General features: G+C 49.6%; 1 protein-coding gene and 1 long non-coding RNA gene across 2 annotated transcripts in view; one reads left to right on the plus strand and one right to left on the minus strand.

The window, feature by feature from the left end:
- Positions 1–25,225, minus strand: part of COLQ (collagen like tail subunit of asymmetric acetylcholinesterase) — a 67,655-nt gene extending 42,430 nt beyond the window's left edge. The window contains exon 1 of the mRNA XM_055569967.1: positions 25,119–25,225. Coding sequence (XP_055425942.1) covers positions 25,119–25,224 — 106 coding nt within the window. The 5' untranslated portion in view covers position 25,225. The remainder of the gene's footprint in view (positions 1–25,118) is intronic.
- On the plus strand, positions 4,266–9,800 carry LOC129644341 (uncharacterized). The gene is made up of 3 exons (XR_008710808.1): positions 4,266–4,519; positions 8,835–8,964; positions 9,483–9,800. It is a non-coding gene; the product is annotated as an uncharacterized LOC129644341 (long non-coding RNA).
- Positions 25,226–25,512: the final 287 nt, after the last annotated feature.

Raw genomic sequence — 25,512 nt, forward strand, 5'->3', positions numbered from 1 at the left:
AAATCACTCAGCTATACAGTTTCATTATTGTCAAAACAAAGGTGACTGCCCAGAGGGTCGCGGAGGTCCTGTCCAGCCCTTCTGGTGTCCACGTCTCTGCTCTGGACCTAATGTCTCAGGCTTCCCGGGGTCTCTCTCTGTCTCTTTCCTGCCTCAGCCCCACTCCCTCCCTGTGTCCCAGTCTCTCACACTTTGTCACTCTCTCTGTCTCTCCAGGCACTAACAGTTGAACTTCCTTGAGTCAAATGGCCTGGAGGTGTGCTCACTACCTGACTGCCCCTCAGTCAGGCGTGCCATCCTGGGATGAGGGTCCTGGTCTCCAGCCCCGGTGTGACAGTAACGTGGGGCGTGGCTTTGGACAACTCCCTTCTGTGCTCGGGGTTGGTTTTCCCACGTGTAAAATGGAGTGAAACAGGAGGGAAGGGGGCAGAGCACACCCTTAAAAGAATGGCATAGCCTGAGGACACGACATTCCATTTGATTAGAACCAAATGGGTCGAGGATGGCAGAAGATTTGACTTCCAGCAGACCTTGAGCCTCCGTACACGCTCATAACATATCTGAAAGCTAAGTGACTCACCTAGAGGCACCAAGACATTTCTGAGGCCAACCACCAAAGACCAAAAAGTGAGGTGAGTGGTGGCCCAGTTCCTGGAAATCCTCACCCTTCCCTCGAAATAGGTGGAATAATCCTCCCACTCAGCAGCCTATGAAATTACCCAGCCCATGAAAACTGTGTCATATTCTGAGCCACTCTTTTTCTCTGAGTTGGCCCACGCCGTGGAGTGTGTTTCTGTCCAAATAGGTCTACTTCTTATCTATCACTTTGTCTCTCATTGAATTCTTTCTCTGATGAGAAAGAACCTGAGCTTCATTACGTGCTGAAACCAGGCATGCAATCTCAGCTGGAAAACAGTGTGGGTTCTGGCCGGGTTTGGGTCCTGGCCCATGGGTTTGAGTCCCAGTCTGTTCAATGGTTTCAGGAGCATTGGACCAGAGGTGCTCTAAGCCCGTTCCAGCCCCAGCTTCTCCCAGGGGAGGCAACTCCTGAGACACAAACGGCCCTCCATGAGGGCCCGCGGCCAGGGTGGAGGGCCACGTTCCTCCCCTCTCCCCTGGAAAGCAGTTCTTACCTTCAAGGCAGCCGGCCTGTGGCGCAGCCTTTCACCGGCCCAAGCACCAGCTCACCCAGCAGAGTTGCCTGCAAAATCTAATTCATAATAAAAGTTTCCAGGGCCTTCCTGCAGCTGGTGTCAGCAGGTGTCATCTTCACAGTCTTTTGTCTTAATTTCAGCTCTGGGATTTATCAGCCGGGCCAGAAGACCCTTCTGGAATACTGCCGCCCCGGGCACCAGGCCAGTGCGCCTGTCCCCACTGTGGCATGCACAGGCCTGCTTCCTGGTGAGCCCACCAAATCGGGCTCTGCTTTGCGTCTCCCCATCCCCCACCCCGGCATGACTCCCACCCTTGCTGCCCAGAGAGACTGTGCAGCCTGGCTAACTCGGCGCCCTTCCCAAGGACCCAGGAGCCCAGAAGAGGCCGGAGGGCCTGGGTTCTCCCTTCTCACCACCTGACATGCTCACCTTGACCAAACTTTGGTCAGGCTCTGAACCAGGCCCCCACCCTTGGCTTCCTTGTCAGCCTGCTGAGTCCTGTTTTTGCAAGAATCCTCTAAGTCAGTTTTGAGAGACTCCCCACCCTTGACATTTTCTCACCCTTGACATCTGATCAAATTCCTCATTCCCCCCTCCCCATACCCTTGATATCTCATCACGGGGCCGGCCTTTGGCAAGAGTCCTCTTAAGTGGCTTTAGCTGGATCCCCTACCCTTGGGATCTCTCGGTAATTTTTCACATACCAACCTCCCAACCTGCTCTTCGACTACAAATCATCACATTAAACAATTTCTGTTTAATTCGGAATTGAACCCACTCTCCTCTCTTGGGCTTTCCTGGTGGCTCAGATGGTAAAGACTGCCTGCAATACAGGAGACCTGGGTTTGATTCTTGGGTTGGAAAGATCCCCTGGGGAAGGGAATGGCAACCCACCCCAATATTCTTGGGATTCCCTGGGGGCTCAGCTGATAAAGAATCCACCTGCAATACAGAAGACGTGGGTTTGATCACTGGGTTGGAAAGATCCCCTGGAGAAGGGCATGGCAACCCACTCCAGTATTCTTGCCTGGAGAATCCCATGGACAGAGGAGCCTGGAGGGCCACAGTCCATGAGGTTGCAAAGAGTTGGACACGACTGAGTGGCTAACACATACTGTGTGCCAAGCCCTTGCTGTGCCACCAGGATGGAGAGACAGACATGCCCACAGCCTGGCCTCTGGAGGGTGAAGGGCTTTCATCTCCTCTGCTAGCTCCAATGGCTGGTGCCGATTTCCTGGAACGCTGTGTTAAGAAGGACTCTGAGGAAAGAGGGCCTCCCTGAGATGGGAGGAGGGAGCAGCATCTTGGCTGATGCCGGCTGGGCCTCATTTAGCAAGCTCTCCTCACGGAACAGTGACAACACCAGAGTCAGCACGTCCCACTCTTTATGACACTGAGTCCCCAGGGAACAATCATCCCCAATTTACAAAGGAGGAGCCGGGTCACTTGGTCCAGCTAGAAGAGAAGGTGGTGGGGTAGGGGTGGGTCAGAGTTCAACAGGACTCTCATGCAGCCTTGGGAGAAGGTGGCCTCCTGGGGGTGGTCCTCAGCCCCTGGGGTGGCTCCCTGCCAGACCACCGTAACCCTCGCTGGCTGCTCTCTGCTCTCATGGTGCAGGTGGCTCCCCCTGCACCCTGACCTGGCCCTTCCCTGGGGGTGAGCTCTCAACCCCCAGCTGCTGACTTGACATTCCAGGACCTCCTCCGAGTTGGGGTGGAGAAGGCTGGTATTCCCCAGGAGGTGAGCTTCCCCTTCCATGGGACAGAGCTGTCCCTGAGAAGCAGCAGCAATGCCCAGTGCTCCCTCAGTGAGGGGCAGGTGGCTATGTGACTCTTCCTGCTGATGGCTCTGGTGATGCAAGGGCCGATACAGAGAGTGTCCGCATCCCTGAATGCCAGCGAGGAGGCCGGCCGCCTCCAACCAGAGCCTCCGGGCTCTTGGATAAGCAGGAAATAAATTTTCACTAGGCAAAGTCACTGAAATGCTGGCATTGGTCACAGCATATATCGCTACCCCGAACTGGGGCCAGGCGCCAACCGGGGGAACATTCGTGACTCTGCAGCTCCCTTCCCTGGTGCCAACACATGCTGTGTACCCGTATCACCAGCTTCGTCTCCAGACGAGCCGCAAGACCTAAGGAGGCATCTGAGGATGCACACAGCCTGATCTTGACGACATCGCTTGAATCCAGGTGCCTGACCCTGGAGACTTCTGGATGTCTGGCAACCAGCATGAAGTGCTGACCCCGCTCCACACCCCCACGTGCAGGGGAGAACCAGCAGGGAGCCTCAGAGAAATGCAGTGTGTCCTAGCCTTCACACCCAGTCCCCGGTGTCTCTAACCAAACCTCACGATCACTCATCTTCAGGTTCTAGTTTTCTGGTTGGTAAACACACACAAGTAGGCAATTCACCAGTCAGTTGCCTCCCTGACTATCCCAGGCGCAGAGAGGGCGCAATTATGCATGCGTTTACCTTCTCTGTGGAATAGTTTACTCTTCAAAGTGGGCAAGGGATCTGCAGCTCATTTTGAAATTCACCAAAACAAAAAATAAGATGGATAAATAGAGGATAAGTAAATATCGCAAAATGATAACAATCGCAGAATCTACGTGGTGGGTGTTATTTGTTTGCTAGGGCGGCCTCAGCAGAGGACCTGAGTGGCTGAAGCAACAGGTAATCACTTTTCACACTTTGGGAATCTAGATAGCGAAGATGAAGGGTCAGGTTTGGTTTCTCCTGTTTCTCTCCTTGGCTTCCAGACGGCTACCTTGCCCTGTGTTCTCTTGGGGCCTTCTTCCCCTTTTCAAACATCCCTGGTGTCTCTGTGTGTGTCCAGATCGCCTCTACTTAAAAGGACACCAGTCAGAGTGGACCGGAGCCACGCGTATGGCCTCGCTTAACCTTAATCACTTCTCTGAGTCACTCAGAGAATTGTAAAGTAACCTTAATCACTCCAAATACAGTCACGTGCTGAGGAAAGGGGGGTTGGGACTCCAACAGACTCATCTCAGGGGAGGGCGAGATACAAGTCAGCCTGTGAGAGTAGGCATCCTGGTGTTCTCTGGACAGTTCTTTCTACTTTTTTTTTTTTTTTTTTTGGAATGTTGGGGATTTTCTACAATAAAAGTTTTAAAACACAAGGAGACGACAGAGAACCAAAGACACCTCTACAGGGTTAGGAGCGGAGTGGGCCATCCAATGCCCTCGTTGGCTAACATCTGGGTGCTCAGGAGCCGCACGTGGAGCTAGCTAGGCACTGGAGTCGCCTGGAGGGGCCCCGAGTCATTCACCAGGAGACCTTGTGCGAGTAACCGGTCCTCAGGAAGGACGTGAGATGACCATCCTCTTCTGCGCCCCACCCAGGTAAGGCTGCCCAACTTACAAGGATGAAGGAAAGTCACCTCATGGTGGTCACTGTTCCGTAGTAAGTCTCACACCAGAGGCCACGTCTGTGGTTGTGCAGAAGTTTGAGGAGACACACCTCTCTCTCTTCCCATCCCCCACAAGGGGACTTCTCTGGATCTTATCTAAAGAGAGGCATCTGCTTTTTCTGAGTTCCAGTTCTAATTTGACCAAATGGCATGTGGTAAATAGAGAGGAAGGAGGAGGCAGCGCTATTAGGAGGCAAGGGAACATCCAGAAACCTCCCCAAGGCAGGCTGTGCCTTGGCTCTGAATTTGATTAGAGAGGCCGGGATAAATCAGCAAGTCCTATTCAATCTCCTGCTTTGGCTTGACAGGGAGGCCACGTTTCTAAAGTGATTCGGGAGATCTGGCCACAGGTTGCAGGCGAAACCCTCCAGTCACATCGGGCCCAAAGGCTGGGTTGTTTCCCATTTGCTCCGGCAACTGGGGCTCAGTGGAAAGACCCTAGGTTTCCACCAGCTACGTTTCCAGGCCTTCATTCATACGCAGAGACATTTTAGCTCTAAGGACATTTATGATTCAAAATCACGTGGCTCACACAGCCCTTTCCCTAGAACCCCCCCTCCCCCCTCCACCGCTTCCAGGAATTGTTACCTGAGGGTCCACAGCAGGTGGGGAGGAGGGAACCAGGGACCCTGGGAGCCCCGGCTGCCTGCTAGTTACCCACTGGCACAGGCAACATTTCTACCCTTTGGTCTCGTGAGTCACTGAAATCCCTGGATTACAGAGCTCGGGGGACCTTGGCTTGACCTGCTTGAACTCAGTTGAACGATAGAGCTTCTCAACTGAGCAAGCTGGCAGAGAATCTTATAAGCAGCGTTATAGTTACGTGGTTCTATCATTCTGGAAATTCCCTGAGATCTGAATTCCCTTCTATAATTTGTGTTTAACAAATATTTCTTTTTTTTTTTTTTTTTTTTTTTTTTTTTTTTTTTTTTTAATTTTATTTTATTTTTAAACTTTACATAATTGTATTAGTTTTGCCAAATATCAAAATGAGCTATCATTTTGAAACAACTAACAGAAGTATAATTTGGGTACATTAATATACAATCTTATTTATGCAACTAGATTTTATAATACAGTATTAGATTTTATAATACAATATTGGAAATAATGGCTAGTAATTGCAAAATTACTTTTCTGTTTTCATATTAAGAAACAATGCCCCAAATATCACTACTTTGATACCTGCCAGATTAATTAACAAATATAAATCAATTATCAACACATTTTCTATCAGTATATCTTATTTTATTATTTTTTTTTTTATTTTTTTTTTAATTTTATTTTATTTTTAAACTTTACATAACTGTATTAGATTTGCCAGATATCAAAATGAATCCGCCACAGGTATACATGTGTTCCCCATCCTGAACCCTCCTCCCTCCTCCCTCCCCATTCCATCCCTCTGGGTCGTCCCAGTGCACCAGCCCCAAGCATCCAGTATCGTGCATCGAACCTGGACTGGCAACTCATTTCATACATGATATTTACATGTTTCAATGCCATTCTCCCAAATCTTCCCACCCTCTCCCTCTCCCACAGAGTCCATAAGACTGTTCTATACATCAGTGTCTCTTTTGCTGTCTCGTACACAGGGTTATTGTTACCATCTTTCTAAATTCCATATATATGCGTTAGTATACTGTATTGGTGTTTTTCTTTCTGGCTTACTTCACTCTGTATAATAGGCTCCAGTTTCATCCACCTCATTAGAACTGATTCAAATGTATTCTTTTTAATGGCTGAATAATACTCCATTGTGTATATGTACCACAGCTTTCTTATCCATTCATCTGCTGATGGACATCTAGGTTGCTTCCATGTCCTGGCTATTATAAACAGTGCTGCGATGAACATTGGGGTACTCGTGTCTCTTTCCCTTCTGGTTTTCTCAGTGTGTATGCCCAGCAGTGGGATTGCTGGATCATAAGGCATGTCTATTTCCAGTTTTTTAAGGAATCTCCACACTGTTCTCCATAGTGGCTGCACTAGTTTGCATTCCCACCAACAGTGGAAGAGGGTTCCCTTTTCTCCACACCCTCTCCAGCATTTATTACTTGTAGACTTTTGGATTGCAGCCATTCTGACTGGTGTGAAATGGTACCTCATAGTGGTTTTGATTTGCATTTCTCTGATAATGAGTGATGTTGAGCATCTTTTCATGTGTTTGTTAGCCATCTTTATGTCTTCTTTGGAGAAATGTCTATTTAGTTCTTTGGCCCATTTTTTGATTGGGTCATTTATTTTTCTGGAGTTGAGCTGTAGGAGTTGCTTGTATATTCTCGAGATTAGTTGTTTGTCAGTTGCTTCATTTGCTATTATCTTCTCCCATTCTGAAGGCTGTCTTTTCACCTTGCTAATAGTTTCCTTTGATGTGCAGAAGCTTTTAAGGTTAATTAGGTCCCATTTGTTTATTTTTGCTTTTATTTCCAATATTCTGGGAGGTGGGTCATAGAGGATCCTGCTGTGATGTATGTCAGAGAGTGTTTTGCCTATGTTCTCCTCTAGGAGTTTTATAGTTTCTGGTCTTACGTTTAGATCTTTAATCCATTTTGAGTTTATTTTTGTGTATGGTGTTAGAAAGTGTTCTAGTTTCATTCTTTTACAAGTGGTTGACCAGAGTTCCCAGCACCACTTGTTAAAGAGATTGTCTTTAATCCATTGTATATTCTTGCCTCCTTTGTCGAAGATAAGGTGTCCATATGTGCGTGGATTTATCTCTGGGCTTTCTATTTTGTTCCATTGATCTATATTTCTGTCTTTGTGCCAGTACCATACTGTCTTGATAACTGTGGCTTTGTAGTAGAGCCTGAAGTCAGGTAGGTTGATTCCTCCAGTTCCATTCTTCTTTCTCAAGATCGCTTTGGCTATTCGAGGTTTTTTGTTTTTCCATACAAATTGTGAAATTATTTGTTCTAGCTCTGTGAAGAATGCTGTTGGTAGCTTGATAGGGATTGCATTGAATCTATAGATTGCTTTGGGTAGTATACTCATTTTCACTACATTGATTCTTCCAATCCATGAACATGGTATATTTCTCCATCTGTTAGTGTCCTCTTTGATTTCTTTCACCAGTGTTTTATAGTTTTCTATATATAGGTCTTTAGATTCTTTAGGTAGATATATTCCTAAGTATTTTATTCTTTCCGTTGCAATGGTGAATGGAATTGTTTCCTTAATTTACTCGATCAGGAAGAAATAGAAAATCTTAACAGACCCATCACAAGCACGGAAATTGAAACTGTAATCAAAAATCTTTCAGCAAACAAAAGCCCAGGTCCAGACGGCTTCACAGCTGAATTCTACCAAAAATTTAGAGAAGAGCTAACACCTATCCTGCTCAAACTCTTCCAGAAAATTGCAGAGGATGGTAAACTTCCAAACTCATTCTATGAGGCCACCATCACCCTAATACCAAAACCTGACAAAGATCCCACAAAAAAAGAAAACTACAGGCCAATATCACTGATGAACATAGATGCAAAAATCCTTAACAAAATTCTAGCAATCAGAATCCAACAACACATTAAAAAGATCATACACCATGACCAAGTGGGCTTTATCCCAGGGATGCAAGGATTCTTCAATATCCGCAAATCAATCAATGTAATACACCACATTAACAAACTGAAAAATAAAAACCATATGATTATCTCAATAGATGCAGAGAAAGCCTTTGACAAAATTCAACATCCATTTATGATCAAAACTCTCCAGAAAGCAGGAATAGAAGGAACCTACCTCAACATAATCAAAGCTATATATGACAAACCCACAGCAAACATTATCCTCAATGGTGAAAAATTGAAAGCATTTCCTCTAAAGTCAGGAACAAGACAAGGGTGCCCACTTTCACCATTACTATTCAACATAGTTTTGGAAGTTTTGGCCACAGCAATCAGAGCAGAAAAAGAAATAAAAGGAATCCAAATTGGAAAAGAAGAAGTAAAGCTCTCACTGTTTGCAGATGACATGATCCTCTACATAGAAAACCCTAAAGACTCCACCAGAAAATTACTAGAACTAATCAATGACTATAGTAAAGTTGCAGGATATAAAATCAACACACAGAAATCCCTTGCATTCCTATACACTAATAATGAGAAAACAGAAAGAGAAATTAAGGTAACAAATATTTCTTATTAAAGTTTTTTCCTTTTAATGCACACTATTTTTAAAAGTCTTTATTGAGTTTGTTACAATATTGTTTCTGTTTCACTTTTTCTTTTTCTTTTTTTGGCCTCAAGGCATGTAGAATCTAGATCCCTGACCAGGGATCAAACCCTGCCTTGGATGGTGGGTTCTTGACTACCTGCACTGCCAAGAAGTCCCTCTAGCAGAGTTTTAAAGACAGAAAAATCCCATCCTGTGCTCCAGGTGAGAGGTTCGCTTTTGTATGTGTATGTGGGATTTTCTTGAATTGTTTACAATAGGTAATACATTCATGTGATTCAAAATTCAGAAAGTATAAACGGCTATACTTGAAAACTCTCGTACCTGTCTCAGTTCCAATTGTTTACTTTCAATTAGTCTCCTGTGTCCTTTTCCATGAATATTTTATGCACAGTGGAGGAAATAGGTATAGTGTTTCCCTCTCTTACTCAAAGGGTTACTTGTAATATAAGACTATATTTCTGATACTATCTCAGTTTCTTTTTTTTTTTAACTTTCTCAGTTTCTTCACAGTATTTCTCATAGTATATTCCATACTACTGTACCGTACAAAATGCATCCACATTCCTTTCTATGGCTTTGGAATAGTCCTTCATTTGGAAGAACCATAGTTTGTTCACCGTGCCCCTTACTATCCTGCATTCGGGTGATTTGCAAACATTTGCTCATACAAACAATGATACAATGAAATAACCTTCTGGGTTTCCCTGGTGGTACAACAGATGAGACTGCCTGCCAACGCAAGGGACACGGTCAGGGAAGATTCCACACGCCCGGGAGCGGCTAAGCCACTGTCACAACGACTGACCCCAGCTCTGGAGCTGCAACCACTGAAGCCGGCGTGCCTAGGGCCTGTGCTCTGCACCAAGAGAAGCTGTTGCAATGAGAAGCCCAAGCACTGAAACTAGAGTAGCCTCTGCTTTACATAGGAGAAAGCCCTCATGCAACGGTGAAGACCCAGCACACCAAAATAAATCAATCTTCTGCATGCATCTTTGTATCATTGGTAAGCGTGTCCATTTGATGAATTTCTAGAATAGAATTGCTGACTCAAAGAGTGTGTGCATTTGTAGTTCTTACACACGATGCCTAATTCATCGCCACAAAGTCCTCATCAAGCCACATTCCATCCCACAAACAGACAATGAGGATATCTGTTTCCACACACCCTCACCAACACACGTGATGTCAGACCTTTGAACATCATCCATCTGACCGATGAAAAATGACACTTCGGTGTGATTATAATTAGCATGTCTCTTAAACTGCATGGGGCTGGGGATATGTTCACATGTTTTAGAGCCATATATATTTATTCCATTTTTCCATTAGTTTGGTGGCCTTCTGTTATAAATTTTTTGAATATATAAAAAAGTAGCACTTTATGATCAGAGAAGGCAATGGCACCTCACTCTAGTACTCTTGCCTGGCAAATCCCATGGACGGAGGAGCCTGGTAGGCTGCAGTCCATGGGGTCGCTAAGAGTCAGACACAACTGAGCGACTTCACTTTCCCTTTTCATTTTCATGCACTGGAGAAGGAAATAGTAACCCACTCCAGTATTCTGCCTGGAGAATCCCAGGGATGGGGGAGCCTGGTGGGCTGCTGTCTATGGGGTCGCAGAGTCGGACACAACTAAAGCGACTTAGCAGCAGTAGCAGCACTTTATGATATGACTTGCAAATATTTCCTCCAGTTTGTTTTGGTCTTTTGATACTGCTTTTTGAATTGTTTTTCTCATACATAACTTTTTTCTTTTTATGTAGTATAATTGATTACAGAAGTCTTTTTTATGGCTTCTGAGTCCTCCTCATTATAGGTCTTCCCCCAAGTTTTCGCCTAATAATTTTATGATTTCATATCTTATGCTATCAATCTTAATTCATTTGTGATTTATTCTGGTGTAAGATGTAAGTTTGTTTGCTTGCTTTCCCGGAGACATTTTATCTGTGACCTAATGCATTGGAGGTCATTAGGAAGGAAACAAAAGGGCATTGCAAGGAAACAAAACCCTTCCTTACTGAAGGTAGCCCACAGACGTCAGCCGTCACACCACCTGGGAACACGCACGGCTGGCCCAGGACTGGAACCCAGATCAGCCGCGTGCTTCCCTTCACTGCTGTGTTCACTCAAATGCCAACCACCTGTGTGCACCCTGGATCCTACCACGGTGACCCGCTTCGCTTCTCATGGTTATTTCACTTGTGTTACTTTAATGTCATAAACAGACTATGGGCTTCTCGTGTTAGCCTGTCTTGTGAATCTGCTTGTTCAGTATAATGGTTAAGTATACTGTTAATTATACATGACGTGCTGCAGTCGTGTATGACTCCTTGCGACCCCAAGGACTATACAGTCCAGGGAATTGTCCAGGCCAGAATACTGGAGTGGGTAGCCTAGCCCTTCTCCAGTGGATCTTCCCAAACCAGGGATCAAACCCAGGTCTCCCACATTGCAGGCAGATTCTTTACCAACTGAGCCACAAGGGAAGCCTAAGAATACTGGAGTGAGTAGTCTATCCCTTCTCCAGCAGATTTTCCTGACCCAGGAATCGAACCAGGGTCTCCTGCATTGCAGGCAGCTTTACCAACTGGGCTATCAGGGAAGTCCACGTATAGGAGGAGGTACAATAAAAATTGGTCATTTGATTGATGGGAAGTGTATCAAAATCTGTATATATCAAGTAACAGTCATAATTTAACTTAGAGACAGATGCTATAATAATGATGGCAATGATCTGAATCCATTCAAATGGATTTTCTTGTCTCATACAGGAAATAAATAGTAAGTGGCAGCAGATGGGTATGTGGCCCCCAAATTGAGCATCTTTGGCAAATCAGTGCACATTTACTGGCATTCCATTTCAAATTTTCATGTTTAATAACTTGTCTCTGATTTCCCTGGAGGTCCCATGCTGGCAGGCCTGGTTGGTGACTTGGCATCGCTGTCCATTTGGAAGGGGGCAAGACCGTCATTCCAGATGCTGTGTGGACAGAGGGCCCGGTTCTCCCGACGTAGACGAACTGAATACAGGAAGTGACTTGTCTACCAGCTAGGGACTACATGGGGTCACACAACTTCCCAAAGGGGGGTCCCCTCAGGCCTGCAGTTTCCTGGGGGCCCCTAGAGTGCTCACCCTAGAGTGCTCACCTGGTCTATGGAACTGAAAGCTTTCTTACTCACAGTTCAGGGGGTTGCCTCTAGGTGGACTCTGCCCATCAGCTCAGGACTCAGTAGCTAAGGCCTTACCCTCGCTGTGGGCCCGTGTTTCTAGGTCATGCCCTCCCAAGTTTCTTCCTTTGATCATCATTGCAACCCCATGAATTATGCGATTCATGGGGTTGCAAAGAGTCAGACACGACCAAGCAACTGAACTGAACTGAACTGATGCCCCCTATTTCCAGGTGAGGGAAACTGAGGCTCTGACAGCCAACATCCTGTGGAGTTGAGTGTCTGAGCCCAGAACTCCGGTTCCGTAGCCCACACTCTTGTGACGGTCCCTGCTCAACCCAGGGTCTGATGGAGACTGAATGCTGAGACCGGACTCCAGTGCCCGGAGCAAATCCATCGTGCCACCAAATAAGAGCAGGTGGGAATAGGGCAGAAATGAAGCAACTCAGGAGGAGGCTAGTGGCCTGGATTCCAACTCTCTCGCTGCCATCTGGAATAACGGTTGCAACCAGTATCTGAGAGCTTAACTATGTTCCCCCTGGAGAAGGAAATGACAACCAACTCCAGTATTCTTGCCTGGAAAATCCCATGGATGGAGGAGCCTGGCAGACTACCGTTGATGGGGTTGGAAAGAGTCGGACACGACTGAGCGACTTTCACATACATACATACAGACATACATAACTATGTTCCAGGCACAGTGCAAAGCTCTGTACCTACTACACTGCCATCTGATGAGGCAGGTACTCTCCCCCCCACACACATTTTTCAATTACTGTTTATTGTGTGTTTGCTATGGGCTGGACACAGTGCTCTGCACGCTCAGCATACTCTGTCCTTGCTTCATTGTGATGGCTCTAAGAGATCCAAGTACCTTTTTTGTTGTTGCAGCACCACAGGGCATGTGGGTTAGTTCTCTGACCAGGGATCGAACCTGTGCCCCCTGCAATAGAAATGTGGAGCCCTAACCACTGAATCGCCAGGGAATTCCCAAGAGAAGGGAAATCAAATAAAGCAGAGATCACAATGATAAAGCAGGAAGAGAATGCTTTGAAAAATGAACAAAATGAAAACTAGCCCCTGGACCACCAGGGAAGTCCCCCAAGTACCATTTTAACCCCTGTTTTACTCATGCAGACACTGAGGCTCAGAGATGTTTAGCAACTTTCCCAAGGTCACAGAGCTGTTCTGAGTGGGTTGAAATGGAAACCCAGGTTCCTCTCATTCTGCTCAGTTCCTCTCATCATTTTTTCACAGTAGAGCTGTGGTTCTCAATGAAGGGCAAAGGGTGGGGGAAGCTATTTTGCCCCTCTCCCAAGCAACCTTCTGCAACATCTAGAGACATTTTTGTTGTAACTGAGAAAGGTACTCTTGACTTCTAGAGGGCAGGAGCCAGAGGCAGTGCTTGATTAGTTTCCCAAGGTTGCCATGACAAACTGCCACAAAAAATGGCTTCAGTTCAGTTCAGTCGCTCAGTCGTGTCCAACTCTTTGTGACCCCATGAATTGCAGCACTCCAGGTCTCCCTGTCCATCACCAACTTCTGGAATTCACTCAGACTCACGTCCATCCAGTCGGTGATGCCATCCAGCCATCTCATCCTCTGTCGTCCCCTTCTCCTCCTGCCCCCAATCCCTTCCAGAATCAGAATCTTTTCCAATGAGTCAACTCTTCGCATGAGGTGCAAAGTACTGGAGTTTCAGCTTCAGCATCATTCCTTCCAAAGAAATCCCAGGGCTGATCTCCTTTAGAATGGACTGGTTGGATCTCCTTGCAGTCCAAGGGACTCTCAAGAGTCTTCTCCAACACCACAGTTCAAAAGCATCAACTCTTTGGTGCTCAGCTTTCTTCACAGTCCAACTCTCACATCCATACATGACCACAGGAAGAACCATAGCCTTGACTAGACGGACCTTTGTTGGCAAAGTAACATCTCTGCTTTTCAATATGCTATCTAGGTTGGTCATAACTTTCTTTCCAAGGAGTAAGCGTCTTTTAATTTCATGGCTGCAGTCACCATCTGCAGTGATTTTGGAGCCCCCCAAAATAAAGTCTGGCACTGTTTCCACTGTTTCCCCATCTATTTCCCATGAAGTGATGGGACCAGATGCCTTAAGACAACAAAAATTTGTTCTCTCAATTTTGAAAGCTAGAAGTCCAAAATGAAGGTGTTGCCAAGGCCATACTCCTTCTGAAGGTTCTAGGGAAGACGCTTTCCTAGCATCTCATGGCTCCCAGCAATCCTTGGCATTCCCTGCCCTTAGCTTTACCATTCCAGTCTCTTCCTGGATCTTCACGTGGCCTTCTTCCCTGGGTCTGGTGTGGCTTCTCCTCTTTGTACAAGGACAACAGTCGTTTGATTCAAGGTCAACCCTAAATCCAAGATGACTTAATCTCAAGATCTGTAACTAATTGCATCTGCAAAGATCTGTGTTTCAAACAAAGTCACATTCTGAGGTTCCAGATGGATATGAATGTTCAGGGATGCTTTTCAGCCACCACACTGTTAAGTACCCTTCAAGGACAACCTCCCACAGCACATATTTATTTCAAAATATCACAGTGCTGAGGTTGGGAAATGCTGCTTCAGAGAGAGGCATTTCTTCTCTGGGAAATAGGAGAATGGTCTCTACTAATCACAAAAAGGGTCTCAGAGCAGCTTCAAGTCCAGAGACCAGAGGCAGTTACTCTTATTAATCCCATTTTACAGAGGTGGAAACTGAGGTGTTCCCCAAATCAAACTGAGACCACTAGGCCAAGATCATTTAGCTACTGGGGTCACGAAGCTGTCACTAAAGACCAGAGCTGTCTGTACATGGACCCCCAAGGCTTTTCCTGCCAAAAGTGAGCTCTCAGGTACCAAAGCTCTGAAGAGAAATGTGGGCCGAGACCCCTTCTTTGTGGAGGAGCTAATTCTGTAAATCAGCAAGTGACTTGTGAGCCACTGAGTCAGACTAAGTCTACAGCAAGAAGGAGCCCCGGAATCTGGTCCATTCTTTCGTTTTACAGTTGAGGACACTGTAAAAGAACAGATGGCTGGTCCCACAGGACACATGTCCCAGAGGCGGCGGCAGGTCAGAGAGAGAACCCGGGTTCCCCCAGTTCAACCTCAGGGCCTTGGTGCTTCGCTGCAGCACCTCTCAGGGGAACCTGAGTGTAAACGGCCTGATGGCTAACTCTCCCCTCGCCGCCACCTTCTAGCTGGGCCTGGACAAGAGAAGCTGAGCTGCAGGCCCCAAGCTGGTCGGGCAGGTGTCCCGTGCGACAGAAGAGGTGAGGGCTGGGCAGTCAGCTCCCATAATTAAAAAAAGAAAAGGAAACCTGTTACTCAGGTGCTCTGAGGAAAGCGCCTCCAGGACCTACGTCTTCCCCAACAGCCTCTGGGCCTCCCGTCAGGGGCGGAGGCGGGGCGTGGGGGAGCAACACCCGACATCCTCTGCGCCTCACGTCACGGGCGGAGATGGGGCGTGGGGGAGTGCCACCCGACATCCTCTGCGCCTCACGTCACGGGCGGAGGCGGGGCGTGGGGGAGCAACACCCGACATCCTCTGCGCCTCAGTCACGGGCGGAGGCGGGGCGTGGGGGAGTGCCACCCGACATCCTCTGCGCCTCACGTCACGGGCGGAGGCGGGGCGTGGGGGAGTGCCACCCGACATCCTCTGCGCCTCACGTCACGGGCGGAGGCGGGGCGTGGGGGAGTGCCACCCGACATCCTCTGCGCCTCACGTCACGGGCGGAGATGGGGCGTGGGGCAGCTACGCCCAGGCCCACGGCCTCCATGAGCTCTTGTCACAGGTGGAGGCGGGGCGTGGGGGAGCGCCACCCAGGTCCACGGCCTTCCCTCAGGATGCTCCTCCCTGCCGTTGACCTTCCCTGGGCCCCGCTCAGCTCTCAGGAGGACAGGCAGGAGGGTTGTCTTCCCTCGGAACCGCCCCCCACCACACACACAGATATCCTGCACATTAACCTCAACAGCAGAGAACCTGGCTCCCGGAAGACCACAGAGAATCTGGAGGCCTTTTGGTGGTGGGGTCACCCTGTGAGGTCCACCCCAACACAGGATCTCGGAAAACCAGCCAGTTCTGTTTGGGCACAGAAGGCAGCCTGGTTTCAACTGTCAATGGTAAGGACACGCCTACGGGCCCCTCACAGAGGAGACGAGTTCAGCCCAGAGTCACAGTAAGGTAAGAAAGCCCCAGTCCGGCAGGTAGGCCTCTACAGGTAGGACGGCCATCATCGCCACATCCCCTACCCTCTCGGTTCGTTGAGACCAGCATGCCAGGTCTGAGACCCCGAAGGTCCTTCCTGGAGCGTGTAGCCCCAGACAGAACTACCAGTTGCAGCAGGAAAGCTCCAGGGCTTTCTCCAGGCTCCTCAGAAAGACACCAAGAAAGCCAGGTGAGCAGCGGCAGGATGCCTGAGGAGGCCCGGAAGGGGAAGAGCCTGTCCAAGTCCCATTCACAGTCCCTTCTTTCCTCTCTGTTTTCAGATCTGGTTCCTGGTGCAGACCCCCCAGCAGCCACCAGGACCCTCTTCAGCTGTCTCACCTCCCAGCACACGCCTCCCACTTGTGCTTGTGCCGGTTGCCCTGGAGACCTAAGTGCGGGCTTGAATGGAGTCTAACACACCCAGCGGGGAGATGGAATAGGGCCAGGTGTATTTTTAAAGCTGGTCATCACGAGAAGAGCCTCCTTCCCTGGTCACTGGGTCCCTGCTTCAGGGACTGGCTCACAAATGCAAAACGGCTAAACGCTGAGCCTCTTGCATGGCTTTAACCTACTGGGTAGTTTAAGCAGAAAGTTATCGTCTGTATTGTATTTCGGACTTCTGCCTTTTGACACACTCATGATCTCCTGGCGTGTGTAGTCACTGTGAGATTCTGGAAATAATGAGAGAAAGGCTGACACATCACACACCAGGCGCTTCTTAAAGTTCTTTGTGTTCGTAATTAGCCCACTTAATCTTCACAACTGCTCTGTGAGTGAGATCCTACTCTGAGCCCCATTTTACAGTTAGGGACACTGAGGCACATAGAGGGCGATTGGTCTGCCCAACACCACAAAGCTAAGGGAGACACAAGAGTTGAACCTAAGCAGCATGACACCAGACGCCCCACTCCTAATCAATGGGCCCTTCTGCCTCTGCAACATTCTGCCCAGACAGTCCTGATTTGGAAATCTGGCCCTGGCCCTGTGCAACCTCAGGGAAGTGTCTACACCTCTCTGAGTGTAGTTCCCCTTTTGGTAACACGGGGTTACTAATGTCTTGTGAACGTGTAATCAGAAGTCAGGTATGTAAAGAGTCTAGCAGATAAGTAGTGCTCTATGCAAGGTAGCTTTATTGCTGTTAGTGGGGCTCCCTTGGCAGCTGGACCCCAGCGCTGGTATCGCAGCAGCAGGTGCTGAGCCATAACTGCTACTGTCCAGAGGGGTGGGCGGGCAGGCAACTGCACGAGGTCCAGCAGGACCACGGCTGCTGCGTTAACGAGTCCACTGCCGTAGCTCTCAGCAATCACCAGGCTCGAGGGCTTCCAGCTCCTGCCACAAGCCCCTGGGCCTTTGCCGGAGGGCTTCTCCAGCAGTGGATGTCACCTGCGAAGCATGTCCCCAGGAGCTGGTGGGTGAGCATCCAGTCCCCTGTCTCTCTGAGGTCCCAAGAGGTCTGAGCACCAGCTGCCCCCAGCCGGAGTCTGCTTGTGACCTCCCCCAGCATCGACTGCCTTCCCTTCCCTGTCTGGATTCCCAGTGCCCTGCTGGGATCACCCGCCCAAACACACCACGTGCACCCAGATCCTTGTCTCAGGGTCAGCTCTAGAAGTGAAAGTGAAGTCACTCAAGTCATGTCTGACTCTTTGCAACACCATGGACTGTAGCCTGCCAGGCTTCTTCGTCCATGAAATTTTCCAGGCAAGAGTACTGGCATGGGTTGCCATTTCCTTCTCCAGGGTATCTCTCCTACCCAGGGATTGAACCCAGGTCTCCTGCACTGCAGGCAGACGCTTTACCCTCTGAGAGGGATCCAAATGACGATAGTATCCACATGCCTCTGATCCCGATGTCCTTAAAGAAAGTCCTCGGAAGACCCTCTACACAGTGGAAAAGGCAACTGTGGGAGAAAAACTGATTACTGGCTCCCAAAGAGGTCCAGACTCTTAATTCCCAGAACCTGTAAAGGTTACCTTAAATTACAAAAGGAACTTTGCAGGTGGGATTAAACTAGGAAATTTAGGATAGACTACCTGAGCACGCCACAGATGTAATCACAAGTGTCCTGATAAGAGAGAGGTCGAGGAAGACTGGCACAGAGGAGGGAGGCCGTGTGACCAGGGAGTGGCCATAGGAAACATGCAGGAACTCAGAGGCAAACGGGCAGCGGTCCTCAAAGCACGGCCCAGGGGCCAGCAGGATTAGCAGTACCTGGCATCTCATTAGAACTGCAAACCCCCGAGCCCTACTGCAGGCTCCCGCATCAGAACATCCGAGGGTGGGCCCAGCCGCCTGGCTTAACAAACCTTCCCAGTGACTCTGGTGCTGGCTGTAATGGTTAACCATGGCCAGACATGAGCATCACCTGGGGATCACTCACCACTCACTCTCCATGCCTGATCTTATACCCCAGAGAGTCTGATGCAATTGGTCTGTTTGGCCAGGACACTGGGTACTTACAATACATCCCAGGTGAGTCTCATGTCTCTCCGAGGAGAACCAGTGCTGCAGTATGAGAACCACTGATCCAGAATGTTAAGTTTCAAACTGAGCTTTGTAGAGTTGGGACTTCTGGAAAAATGTCAAGAGGGATAAAGAAGGAGGGAGCAAAGTCCAAAACAGCGGGATGGGGCCAGACAGGCGGCGGTAAGGAGGAAGGCAGCCCAATTGTGAGACGGGAGCGTGCAGTGGGGACTCAAGAGCCGACAGTTGTTTTGTATCAGGATGTGGGTCAGGATGGCCAGGCTGCCCTGGTTTCCAAGAGGTCTTTTTGGTTTTTAAGAGACATCAGAAATACACTTTTAGGAGCCTCCGGAGTTGGTGATGGACAGGGAAGCCTGGTGTGCTGCAGTCCATGGGGTTGCAAAGAGTTGGACACGACTGAGAGATTGAACTGAACGGGTGGCTTCATTGGTAAAGAATCTCCTGCCTGTCAGTGCAGGAGACATGGGTTCGATCCCTGATCCGGGAAGATGCCACACGCCATGGAGCAACTAAGCCTGTGTGCCACAACTATGGAGCCCATGTTCTGCAGCCACTGAAGCTCTCACACCCTAGAGCCTGTGCTCAGCAACAAGAGAAGCCACCATGATGAAAAACCCTCGTGCCAAACTAGAGAGAAGCCCCTTCTCTCCACAACCAGAGAAAAGCCCGCATGCGGCAATGAAGACCCAGCACAGCCAAGAATAAAATTACTTTTAAAACACAAGTAATTTTTTAAAATTGTTAAGTAACTTGATTTTTAAATGTTAGCAAACAAGGCAACTAAAAAATTTTTATCTCTCTCTTTTTTTTTATTGGTACTGCAACACAAAGGCTGGGTACAGAGCCACATGAAGACTGGACGTGGTCCTCGGGCAGCTGGTTTGCTGCAGGGGTCTTTCATTCACCCCTTGGGCCCAGGAGACTAGTCTTCTTAGGATGACACCAGGAACTCCGCGGAAAGAAAGTATTTTTCTGCTCACTGCTGCATCCCAGCTCCAGGTATAGAGTTGGGCCTTATTTAGTGTTTATTGAATGAATACATTTAAATGTATTGTTTTATAGCAATCCTGTGAGATTATTGTACCCACTTTACAGATGAGGAAATCGGGACTCATACCACAATTATTATGTGAACATCCAACAATCACACAAGATTCAAACTCAAGACCCCCTCAGGAGGGACAACTGTGAAGAGCAAATACACTTGCAGCTGTGAAAAAGTCTGGCAAAAGAAGGGTCTGGGGTGCTTGGTACCAGTTATAAGAGCAATGAGAGCGAGCAGCAGTTACCATGTGAACCGCATTTCAGGAAGACTGGTCACCTGCCTACATGGTGACTCATTCTGTGTCACAGGGATTTCTGTTCCTCCTGGAGCTGTCGTTTTTGTATGGTTGTGGGTCTGAGGGGACTTCCCAGGTGGTGCTATCGGTAAAGAACCCGTCTGCCAGTGCAGGAGATGCAGGAGGTGTGGGTTCCATCCCTGGGTTGGGAAGATCCCCTGGAGAAGGGAATGGCAACCCACTCAGATAATTCTTGCCTGGAGAATCCCACAGACAGAGGAGCCCGGTGGGCTACAGTCCATGGGGTCACAAAGAGTTGGACATGACTGAAGTGACTTAGTGTGCATGCATGTGCGTGGGTCTGCGGAAAGCAGGCTTGGGTAGGGTGAATGACAGTGTCAGACTTGACCCAGCTAACCTGAAGAGGAAGTCGTCATCTTTCACTCCCACTTCTCTCTGAGCTGAGAGGCATCTACTGCTTTATTAGGAGGCTTAGGGTGGGGCGAAGTGGGCAAGCTGGGACCCCTGGAGGGCCCTCTAATTTAAGAACCCTCTCTGATTATATTATCCAGAGGAAATATGGGGAGCTAAATCGGAGGAGACGGCTGGGAAGTACATTACAGAACATTAAACAACAGTCGACCAGCTTCAGACACAAATAAATGGCCTGTAATCTACTGCCAAGAACACAATCGGTCCCGAGCGGTGGCCTGGCTGGCTTCCAGGTAGGGGAGTACAGGGCTGGACACCAGTCCTATAGGCCACGAAATCCTGCCCTGGTACCGTCCCAGCACCCACAGGAGAAGACTGAGGCAGCCAGACAAACCTCACAAGTGTCCCCGTGACCTCACTCTTCAGGACTGGATGTGGGCCCTCTCCTCTCCATCTTGTCCTGAACCCTGGACCCAAGCATCACCTGGTGAGCTCCTGCCTGCTTGAGAAATCCTGTGATGCAGAAGGGAAGCCACACATGTCTCTGGGCAGAGCTGACTGGTTCACACCCTGGAGAGAATGTCTGTGAAATGCTGGTGCTCTGGCTCCAGGAAGCCTCATCCCCCACATGCCCTGGTTGATGCCCACCTGACCAAAGCACACTTTGGCTTAGAACTTTAACTCCCCTTATAGCACAAATGGGCTTCCCAGGGGATGCTAATGGTAAAGAACCCTCCTGCCAATGCAGAAGATATAAGAGACACAAGTTTGATCCCTGAGTCAGGGAAATCCCCTGGAAGAGGGCATGGCAACCCACTCCAGTGTTCTTGCCTGGAGAATCCCATGGACAGAGAAGCCTGATGGGCTGCAGTCCATAGGTCAAAAAGAGATGGACGTGACTGTAGTGACTTAGTACACACACACACACACACACACGACACACATACCTCTAAAGAAAGATAAACCTGTTCCCTGGCAAGTCATTCACACTTTAGTATGAATTCATCATGTCAATCTTTTGCTAAAGGCACTGATAATCCTGAGGAGAAGGTGAGAAAGTTTGGAGAATACAGAGCTGGAACTGGATTTTTGGAGGCTGGGGTATACATAGGACTTTAAAAGCTAGTATCACTGTCTATCCATGGCCATAGCAGATTTGGCCTATGTTGGTAAGAGCCCTGGAATTAGAGTCAGTGGATAGGTTCCAGGCTCCAGCTCTCCCAACACCAGCTGTGCCATCTTGGGTGGTCACTTAACCTCTCTGAGCCTTCATTGCTCCTGCTGAAAAGCAGGAATGAGACCACACCCATCCCAGATGCTGTGAGAGTTGCAGAGATTGAAGTGTGTGACAGGCCTGTCCTCCTATAAATATCACCATCCTTGAGTCTGTGCCACCACATTCTAGAAACTGCACAATGACAGAGCCACGTCTGTGGATGGACCCTTGGGCTGAGTGAGTGCACAGACCACCGTGATTCCAGCTGGGCCCGCCAGACCCAAGCCAGATCAGCTGACCCTTAGCTGACCCACAGACACATGCGCTTCAACAATAAACAACTGTTGCTCAGCCACTGCGTGTTATGGTGGTTTATCACCCAGCAAGGATTGAAATGATACACCAGAAGTTAGGGCTTCTGACACTTTCTATTTTAGGGCCACGTTCAGTAGAAGTTAATATACCTGACACGTCTCTGCCTTCTTAAGCAAAATAAAGCGAACACAATTTTCACAATCTTCACTGGGTCATTCACGTTCATCACAGTGCCAACCAGTCAGCGAGCTACAAGTCGATGGTGCCTTTGCAGACAACATGCAGAACAGAGGCTCTAGAAATAATTCCAACCTGCTGTCCTTTTTGATCAAAAGGATTATTCCCTTGGTTCTTTACCCTTTCTCTGGTGATCTGTTGTGTCAGCTGTCTCTGTGTTTGTGTCGTCACTGTGTCTGTTTAAAGTAGCGGCCCCTGTTAGACCCTAGTCTACGGTGCTCAGCTACCTCACCACGCCCGAGAAGCCTGCCCTCCCAGCCTTCTGAGTGCTCCCAGGCTTGCAGTGGGGCCTGAGCTCATCTCCGGGCATCCGACGCGGGTGCTGCAGCACTGGAACGGCTATCATTGGTTGCAGCCTCTTGGATGCCGTTTGCTCCCTTCCTGGGCCTCTCGGGGACCCGGCAGTGGGGCTGCCAGGCCCTGACCATCTGCTTCAGAGCTGTGCTGTGTCTGGGGGTGCTGGAGGCCAGTCTTTCCTGAAGAGAGTGAAGGAAAGGACCAGGCTTCCTCCATCTTGGCCCGCCTCTCCCCGGCCCGGCTTGTCTCGTGCCCCGCATGGCACTGAGCACAGAGCCTGAGCACACAGCAGGCACCCCCTGAGCTACGGCGGGCGGAGTGAAAGGGCTTCCTGGTGGCACTTCTCACTGTGTGCACAGGGCTGGGCTTCTTCAGAAGAGTGAGCTTCTGGATACAGACTGTTTCACATCAGATTGCTGGAAAAATGTTTTCAAAAAGTTAAAGTTCTCCTGTGTTTAAGGAACAAGTTCCCATTTCTGAACTGTGCTCTCTGGTGACCTGATGACAGGGACAAGGCAGAGTGACTCCATGGGAGGAAGAAGATGTTCTTTTGTTCCGTTGAGCTGACACCTCAATGACTTTCCCTAGAGCAACCCCCGTCATTTTACCAAATGTCCAAAGACCACCAGAAGATCTGGATTTAGCAGCTCACGACGAAGGGCCTCTGGATGGGTGGGCTAACTCTTCTTAGTTCCCAGTTCTTCACTCAACCAGGGGCTGATACCTACGACTGCATCGGGGGCTCCCTTGCCCCGGCTTCCAGTTGGGCTTGGCCCAGGGGAGGCACTGCCAGTAGGTGGTTGGGTTGGAGGAATGGGTTGGAGTGGTCTGGGGATGCTGTCCGCTTTGGGTCCCTCTTTAACAAAAGCTCCTGCTCAGCAACTCCTCCTCTAAGTCCCAACTCTCCCGGGATCCAGTTCCCGCTTCTCCCTCAAGCACAGGGTGGGAAAGGCTCCTGGAGTTGCTAATTTTCAGCCTCCCTTCTGGGCTCCCTTACGCCCACCCACACCTCTGAATGCTGTCCCCTCATTCAAGTCTCAGTCCCTTGGTCTTCCACCATTACCCTGACTGAGCAGTCTGTACCAGGTCTCACGTAAGAGATGTCTAAGCCATGCTGAGCCTCTCTTGAGGGCCAGGAGTTCAAAAACACCCCAAGGTTCTCTTCTCTCCAGCTTTTGGAACTTGTTAGCCACTTTGGCTGCCTCTAAATTAAGTCATGCGAAAGCAAGGCAGACTCCAGCCTACAGGTGAGAAGAGTTTTCACTCCCTCATTGACTCATCCAGTCACCAAATAGTTATTGGACACCTCCCCGCTATTTCCCTGGGGAATTAGGAGTAGTGGCCAAGATTGTGTAGTGCCTGCCCACCTGGTGCTCACAGTCTAATGCCAACCACCTCCCAGGAGCCAGAGAGCACCTCCCCCCAACACCCCAGATCAGGGCTGGAACCACAAGACTGAGTTTCCTCGAGTCCTGAGACTTCAGCAGATTCTCAAAGGAGCAAGCTAGGTTGAGAACCGCCAAACAGACCAAAGGAACCATGGCCCTTCACACCTGACTTGGGGAGTAAAGACCTTCTCACTCCCAGAAGCCCTGCGCTCTCCGCTTGAATGGGGGGAGAGGGTGAAGACACACACCCATGGCAGCCTGGCCATCTGCCGTTTCCTGCCCCCCAACATTCTCCACCAGCTCCCATCCCCTCCTCTAGCTCCCCTGCGTGTTTATAATTCGCCCCACGCCCTTCTCTGAGCCCTTCGCTAGGGGCCCACAAGCGTTGGCAGCTCAGTATGTCAGCGGAGCGTTGTTATGAATCGACGGGGCTGGGCACTGGGAGGGAGCCATGTCCTGCCTCCGGGGAGCCTGCATCCAGCAAAGCGAGGGACAGGGCAATTCCTGCCTCAATTCGGACATGTCTGAGACTCGCGTTGGAGGCCTTACAGAAACAGCTTTCTCTGCAAAGAGTCAAGGGTGACTGAGGTGAGCTGAGGGGGGAGGTGAGGGTCCAGGCTGTCAAGCCTGGGGTGTGTCCTCAGGAAACATCTGAGTTTCCTCAGAAAGGTTGACACAGGCCAGCCAGTAACCCAATACTTCCCCTGTCCAGGGTTGGGCAGGACAAGGGCACCAGCCTGGAGCCCTCTGGAGAAGTTGTCGGGCTGCGGGCTCAGAGAGCCCCCTTGACCACCCAGCGCTTCAGGTGTCCACTCTGCGGCCCCGTCCCCCTCTCCCTGAGAAGCCCCCTTCAGGGAGAAAGTTTGACGGGAAAGGAGACAGCACTGGAGAGACTGGAGACCTGGTCCCAAGGTTGCAGGGGCCCCGAGACCCCCAAGAGAACCAGTGGGACACCCCTCACGGCAGGCCAGCCTGCAGGACAGCGGGCCCCTGTGGGCCGAGCGCCCCCCGCCCCAGGGAACGGGGTCAGGGGTGCATTGATGGCAACGTCTGGACTCACTTCCCTCACTTGCACATCTGTCTCTGTGACGCTCCCCATGATTCCTGACCAAAACGCCATCCCGCGGCAAGTGAAGCAGTCTGTTCAGGGGTCCCGGGCTCTGAGCAGCTGCTGGGGACAGGCACAGAAGGGGTGTTCCCACAAGGACAGCCAGCCACGACCCCAGGCCGCTCCCAGCCAGCCCCCCTCCAGCCCGAGGCGCCGCGGCCAGGCCTCCTCCCTCCCGGGCCGGGGACTACGGAGGGGAGACGGGGCGGTCGTGGCCCCGCTTTACCTGCTGAAATCGGGAGCACGCTGGTGAGGAAAGTGGGCTGAGACACAATGAAGCGGAAGAAAAGCTGAAGATAAATTCCCAGAGTCACTGGATGCAGGACAAGCATGCTGGCTGCGGTCTGGAAAGTGTCAAGTTCTCAAAGCAGGGCTGCAGGGAGCCTGGCTTATCTCTGCTTTGTCTTCCTCTTGCATTGGCCTCTCTCTCTCTGCCTCTCTCTCTCTCCTTCTCTGCCTCTCTCTCTCTCTCCCTCCGTCTCCCTCCCCTCTCTCCTTTCCCCATGCCTTTACCAAGAAAGAATGCCAACCATTTCCCACTAAACCTCCTCCGTACTACACAGGGTTATATTTATCTTAACCCGGGATCAAATGCCCATGTTAAAATTAAGATATCTGAA

Source organism: Bubalus kerabau, chromosome 2 (genome assembly GCF_029407905.1).
Source record: "Bubalus kerabau isolate K-KA32 ecotype Philippines breed swamp buffalo chromosome 2, PCC_UOA_SB_1v2, whole genome shotgun sequence".
Classification (NCBI taxonomy): domain Eukaryota; kingdom Metazoa; phylum Chordata; class Mammalia; order Artiodactyla; family Bovidae; genus Bubalus; species Bubalus kerabau.